Source organism: Petaurus breviceps, unplaced genomic scaffold (genome assembly GCF_028583685.1).
Source record: "Petaurus breviceps papuanus isolate PSGF00001 unplaced genomic scaffold, PetGlider_PUasm1.0 91041, whole genome shotgun sequence".
Classification (NCBI taxonomy): domain Eukaryota; kingdom Metazoa; phylum Chordata; class Mammalia; order Diprotodontia; family Petauridae; genus Petaurus; species Petaurus breviceps.
This window is the reverse complement of record NW_027187400.1, coordinates 40,802,957-40,809,990: the sequence shown is the minus strand read 5'-3', so window position 1 is coordinate 40,809,990 and position 7,034 is coordinate 40,802,957. Positions and strand designations below refer to the sequence as shown.

Sequence of the window (7,034 nt, the reverse complement as noted above, 5' to 3'; positions counted from 1 at the left end):
AAAAGGAAGGAAGGAAGGAAGGAAGGAAGGAAGGAAGGAAAGAAAGAAAGAAAGAAAGAAAGAAAGAAAGAAAGAAAGAAAGAAAGAAAGAGGCCTAGGGAGAAAGGAAAAGGGTCATCAGAGGCTCTCATAATTAGCACAGGAGTGAGGTTTCAAAAGAAGCTGAAATTTGGAGGAAGGGATATGTGTAAAGAAAGTATGCTGGGATGGAGGGAAGGGGAAGCTTGGACAGAGAGACAGAGACAGAGACAGAGAGAGACAGAGACAGAGACAGAGAAACAGAGGCATAGACAGAGACAGAGAGAGAGGCTAATACAGTGGGCAGAACACACTCATTGTAGAATCATAGGCTCTGTGGTGTTCACAACCTACCCCTCTGATGCTGACCCAAGGCAAAGTCACTTAACTTCCTCCTTAGATCTTAGTCCCCTCGTTTGTAAAATGAAGGGGTTGAGATGGCCTCTTTCCCCTCTGTAAAAGAGCTTTTGGGGAAATTGGGGGGGGGGGGAGAAAAAGGCATTAGCAACAAGTTCTGTGTGATGGGAGTCAGACTAGTTAGTCTATCTGGCCATATGGAAAGATTTTTGAAGGTACTAAAGTTGACAGCCAGGACTGGATAGAATCCTTCCCTTCTTAGCTGTTATAATAATGACAGACTGGCACTCCATTAAACTCTTAACCTTGACAACTGTTCTTCCTCTTGCCCCTCCTCTGCTCTCCATGGTGCTAGTCTTGCAGGCCCTGGGGTAGTCCTGCTTTCCCCAGGAACCTGGTTTGGGGGTGGGAGGAGTAAGGTAGTTTCTGGATTAGGTCCTTCCCATGAAGAGGTTTCTTAACTTATGCCTTGAAGTCCCACTCCCAGAGCCAGGAGGTAGAGGTGAGGGATAACAATTTCCCCTATTTAGAGGAATAGGAAACAGCCCCAGAAAGAAAGACCACTAAACTATTCTGAAAAGGCTAAAACATGCATAGCCACTAATAACTATTGAATTACCATCACTAGAAAATTATCATTACTTATTAACATTTATTGCCACTAAGAAACCTAAGGCTCTATCTATCAGATGTTTCATATTAAGACTAGCAGAGACAAAGTCCTGTCTCAGGACTCCTGAGTTCTAGCCCCTATCTCCTTCTTTCACCTCAATAACATTCTCCTGTCAGGGCCTTGGGTTCATTAGGATTGTGGAAGTTTAAAAGGAACTGTGAGAATGAAATCTTCAATGTCATCTAGACCCCTCATTTCACAAACAGGCACCCTAAGAAATCAACCAACTGCTCCAGAATTTGAAGCCAAATCTTCTGACTCCCATATCCATTGCTCTTTTCACTGCACTGAGGAATAATTCTATTAAATTGGCATTTGCAAGGCTTGACCTTTGTCTTGTCACACAAACACAGAGCCCTCGAAGCTCTCTCATCATCACATGGTTCTCTACCCTTCCTAGACTTTGGTGTCACTCCAATATTCATATATTAGAGACGTTGGTTCCTCCTGATGTGGTTTAAGGGGTTCAGGGACCTCTCAAGGACAGGAGAGGGTCATCTGGAATGAATTCACAGACTCAAGCATTCCTTAAGTCAAGTTGGCAAAGGTTTATTGTAATGCCAATATGGTGGGCAGAGCTCCTTAAGGAAGTTGCATAGGAAAAGCAGTGGGTTATCTGGTAGACATGCTAATTAGGTAATAACATATAACATTGCTCACAGGCATCATTCACTACCGGAAACCTGGAGAAGGGGTTTCTCAGGGATGTATTTTTGTTCTGTCTGTAGCAAGATAGCTCTGAGAGTTGACATCTATAGCTGGACCTTGTATTGTATACATAACTATGAGAATCAATACATGACAATTCTGTGGGTAAAAATAGTCCTGTTTTTACAGGGGAAATTCTACAATGGTCAACTTGTTCTTGTAATGGGGAAGGAGAGTTTTTGAGTAATTGCTAAGCATAGTATCCTTGGGGTAGGGAGAAAACTGTCAGGAATAGTGTTTTGAGACTAGGGAGAAATGTGATCTTGGAACTGGGGTCCAAGCACAAGCATCCCATCATCTTTTACATCCATCCCTCTGTTAAAAGTCCAGTTGAAATGCTCACATTTTTTTACACAATTTTGTTCCACCTCCCCCACCATAATAATTGCCTTTCTGACTTCTTTTCACCAGCCCTTGAAAGTAGATGAGTACAATTTGGAATTAATTACTAAAATGTCCATATCCTATGACTCGGAAGTTCCATTACTGGGCTTAAGCAGCAAAGAGATCAATGATAAAAAAGAAAGTCCCCATTATGTACCAAAATTTCTAGTAGCATTTTTTATAGCGAAGAATTGGAAACAAGCACATGCTCATCGATTGAAGAAAAGCTAAAAAAGGGTGATACCTTAATGTAATAGAATAATATTACTGTGCTGTAAGAAATGATGGCTGATGAATACAGAGAAGCATGGAAAGATAGATGTGAACTGATGCAGAGTGAAGTAAGAAGAGGCAAGAGAACAACATATTAAATAACTATGATGATGATATAAATGGAAAAAACTACCACCCCCCCCACCCTACCCCCAAATTGAACACTGCAAAATTATAAAGAACAAGCACGTCTCACAAGAGGAGATATGAGAAGACACTCCCAGCCACTCCTTTGTAGAGGTGAGAGGTTCACAAGTGTTGCACATTGCACATATTTTTAGAATTTTTCAATGTATTAATGTTACACTGATTTTTTCCCTTTTTTTCTTTTTTTAACTCTAAAAATACTATTTGTTATATGGTATGAATGGTTCTCTGGAAAGGGAGGAGGGATTCTGGGAGAAACCATGGTGATGCAAAAAAAAAAAAGACCCGATTTAAAGAAAAACAAAGAAAGAAAGAAAGTACCTACAAGCTAATCTTCTCCAGGATATAGTACTCAATTCCATGTCATCCAGCACTTAGATGCTATTTGAACTTGACCATATAATTTTGTATTTGGTAATATCAAGAGAGGAAAAAACACATAAATGTGCCACCAAGAATGGCAACTACAAGTATGAACTGGCACTCTCTTTCACATCTGTCTAACTGGTCACTTCGGCCAATAGTTCGTTCTTCCAAGGCTGAAATCATCTCTTGTGTTTATTGTATCCCTTCTCATAATGTCTACACTTCTAAGTGAGCTCTGTCCATAAGGAGCAACCTAATGAAGGCTTCTGTCTTTTCCCTGTGTGTCTGTCCATCCCTCTGTCTGTCTCCCCCTCATTTCATCCCAAAGGAGCAGGCAGCAGATCGCAGCACACCGAATCAGAAACAAATGCAATAGCACAAGGCAAGCCTGGGGCAGCATCTGCATCCCGTGGCCATCCCTCTCCCAAAGCAATACGAGGAAGTTCTGGGTTAACGGTGGGCATCAATGGGTGAGTCTCCCCCTCCATACTGAAGCCACATGACCTCAGGCTTCCTGAGAGCTCCCTTCTGGGTTGAGTATAAGAGGAAAATTGTACTATATATAAACCCGTCTGCCTCTTCCCCCCTCCCCCTATCATTCCACACACTAAAAAATCTCCCTGAATTTCCTTCTTCCTAAAACCAATATCCAGGTTTCCCCAACCCCCAACTCCTTCCAATACCCTTTCTTAATTAGTCAATCTTCCTTAATCGTTTACATTTTAATCCTCTACACACACACACACACACACACACACACACACTGCTAATTTTGATAGGGGTTGGTGGATTCTGACCACACCTGACTCTTTCATCCTTCATCAGATTTGGACGTATTGGGCGGCTGGTGCTTCGAGCCTGCATAGAGAAAGGAATAAAAGTCGTCGCAGTAAATGATCCATTCATCGATGTCAACTACATGGTAAGGAAAGGTCCTGGGGACAGGAAGAAGGAGGAAGCCCCCCAATCTCACCTGCCCATGCATGGGAGTGAAGTCTCCTGGGAATGTTTCTCCCTGCCCTCAGCACTGCCGCTCCCCTTCCCCAATACACATTACCCTTTTCTTTCCCTAAGGAATACATGTTCAAGTATGACTCCACTCATGGTGAATTCTATGGTACTGTTGAAGTTAAGGATGAAAAGCTGGTGGTAAACAAGCAGGAGATTACTGTCTTCCAGTGGTAAGACACTTTCCTCAGGGGGCTAGCCACAGGATGATTTGAATGGGAGTAAAGTGGGAAGATGGGTGTGGGAAAATTGGAGCCAGTTTATCAAGAACCATGTGGAGAGTTTTCCTGGAATACAAAACAAGGGATAGCTAACACAAAACCATGGCATCAAGGGATTTATAGTTGAGTAGAGAACACAAACAACTTCTAGAAACTTTTCAGCACTGGACTACAAAGGAATCCCAACTCAGCTATAACTCTCTGTGTGATCCTTGGTAAGCCGTTGCATCCCTGGGCCCCTTATGTTCTAATGAAGAGGTAACTTCATGTAACTCACACAATTCAAGGGTGAAAAGGTACCCACATGGCTATCTAGTCCAACCCATAGAGATCCTTTCTACAATATCTCCAACAAGAGGTCACCTATTGAAACGGGAAGCCAGCATCTTCCAAGGCAGGTTGTTTCACTTTTGAACTCCCCTCATTGTTACAAAGCCTTTTCTTACATCGAGTCAAAAATCTGACCCTCTAGAATTTCGACCTGTTGCATCTAATTCTCAGGCAACTCAAACATCTTAGAGATTTTAGATGAACCCTAAGGGTCTTTTCAACTCTAATGGCCTATAAATGATAGAAATGATCATCCCCTGTACTGCCAATGAAACACAGGTTAATAAATCAATCAACAAGCTTTTTATTAAGCACTTTCTATGTTCCTTCCAGGTAACTGTGACAGCTCATTAGGTGGCACCATAGTGGATAAAGTTCTAGGCCTGGAGTCAGGAAGATTCCTGAGTTCAAATATGGCCTCAGACACTTACTAGCTCAGACACTTACCCTGGGCAAGTTGTTTCACCCCGCTGGGCTCAGTTTCCTCATCTGTAAAATGAGCTGGAGAAGGAAATGGCAAACCACTCCAGTGTCTCTGCCAAGAAAATCTCAAATGGAGTCATGAAGAGTCATATGTGGCTGAAAATGACTGAACAACAACAACCACAAACTAAAACAGGGTTAAGTGATTTGCCCAGGGCCACACAGTTAGGAAGTGTCTGGGGCTAGATTTGAACTCATGAAGATGAGCCTTCCTGATTTCAGTCCTGGCACTCAATCCACTGTACCACCTAGCTGCCCATGGGCATAAGTAGGTATATATAAGATGCATGCAGAGGGGAAGGCATTAGCTATAATTATCCCCATTTTACTTAACCTGATACTCAGGTTAAGTAACTTGCCCCAGGGGTCCACCCAACTAGTAAGTATCCAAGGCAGGATTTGAAACTCAAGATTTTCTGATTCTAATTCCACTCTTAAGTACTGGCTCCAGCACAGTTCAGTCTTTAGGTTGGGGGTTTGATTGATCCTTGATGGCTCTGACCAAGGAAACTGGGCAAAAGAAGTAATAGGGTAATAAAAGGAAGAGAATTAATGGTATTGGAGGGGAAGGGTGGAATCAGTGGTTCATGGAATATTCTCCTCCCCTTTCCCTAGCATGAAAGCTGAGGAAATCCCCTGGAAGACCGCTGGGGCCATATATGTGGTAGAATCCACAGGATTGAACCTCACCACAGAAAAAGCCTTGGTGAGAGAAAGGGCAAGTGGTGTGAATGAAGGGGCTAAGAAACAGGTGTTGAGGTTTGGGGGGGTGTCTTTGGAATGTGGGACCTGCTAGTTATACCAGTCTCTCTACTAGGACCACATCAAGGCTGGAGCTCGTCGAGTGGTGATCTCTGCTCCCTCCCCCGACGCTCCCATGTTTGTCATGGGTGTTAATGAGAACAACTATAATCCCAATGACATGACTGTTGTCAGGTAACTAGGTGATCTGAGTGAGATTCTTCCAGTGGCCATGCTTCTGATGTGGCCCTTCTGACCTTGGCATCTTGAACCATCTCCTAAAGCTCTCCCCCTTTGTTGCTTTTTAAGATTTTATTTCTATTGATTTATTTTGTTTTGACATGATCTTCATTTCTGAATATATCCCTTCCCCCAAGTGATTCTTTCCTTGCAACCAAGAAAAAAATTAAGAGCAAAAGAAAAACCTCGGCACAACTAACCAACATATCAACTTGGTCCAACAGTACATATGATGATGTTCCCTATCTTCAGCTCCTCACCTCTGCAAAAAAGGGACAAAGATACACTTTCACCTACTTCTTTGGGGTCATTATAATTCATGTTGAGTTTCATTTGTCCAAGAGAAGGTCTTTCCATTTACAATGCTGTAGTACACACACACACACACACACACACACACACACACACACTCACACACACACACGCAGAGTTTCCCTGCTTCTGCTTACTGTACACATTTTGTACCAGTTTATATAGATCCTTATACATATCCTCCCATGTTTCTCTGAATTCTTCATAGTCATAATTTCTTGTGACGTAATAACATCCTCTTACTTTTACATACTACAACTTCTTTAACCACTCTCCACCCACATTTAGTTTTGTCAAAGCCATAGATTCTGATGTCTTTTCGCACCCCACTCTACTTCATCCTTCTCTGTTCTAGCAATGCCTCCTGTACTACCAACTGCCTGGCCCCTCTAGCCAAAGTCATCCATGATAATTTTGGGATAGTGGAGGGACTTATGGTGAGTATGAGGTGGAAAGGGTAATGTGGGACCATATGGAATGGGAGAGAAGAATGGAGTGATTGATAGAGGTGGGTGAGAGTGAGGAGAACTGCCTGGAATCTCTCTCTCTCTGAGTCTGTCTCTCTGTGTCTGTCTCTGTCTTTGAGTCTCTCTCTGTCTCTGTGTCTCTCTCTGTCTCTGTGTGTGTGTCTCTCTGTCTTTCTGTCTCTGTCTCTGTCTCTTTGTCTCTGTCTCTCTGTCTCTGTCTCTCTGTGTCTCTGTCTCTGTCTGTCTGTCTCTGTCTGTCTCTGTCTCTCTCTCTGTCTCTGTCTCTCTGTCTCTCTCTCTGTCTCT

General features: G+C 42.8%; 1 protein-coding gene across 1 annotated transcript in view; it reads left to right on the top strand.

The window, feature by feature from the left end:
* GAPDHS (glyceraldehyde-3-phosphate dehydrogenase, spermatogenic) overlaps positions 1 to 6,722 on the top strand; it is a 7,251-nt gene extending 529 nt beyond the window's left edge. Inside the window, exons 2-7 of the mRNA XM_069079567.1 lie at positions 3,255 to 3,396; positions 3,752 to 3,848; positions 4,001 to 4,107; positions 5,584 to 5,674; positions 5,786 to 5,904; positions 6,617 to 6,722. Of these exons, the coding sequence (XP_068935668.1) occupies positions 3,255 to 3,396; positions 3,752 to 3,848; positions 4,001 to 4,107; positions 5,584 to 5,674; positions 5,786 to 5,904; positions 6,617 to 6,722 (662 nt within the window). The remainder of the gene's footprint in view (positions 1 to 3,254; positions 3,397 to 3,751; positions 3,849 to 4,000; positions 4,108 to 5,583; positions 5,675 to 5,785; positions 5,905 to 6,616) is intronic.
* The last annotated feature ends 312 nt before the right edge of the window (positions 6,723 to 7,034 follow it).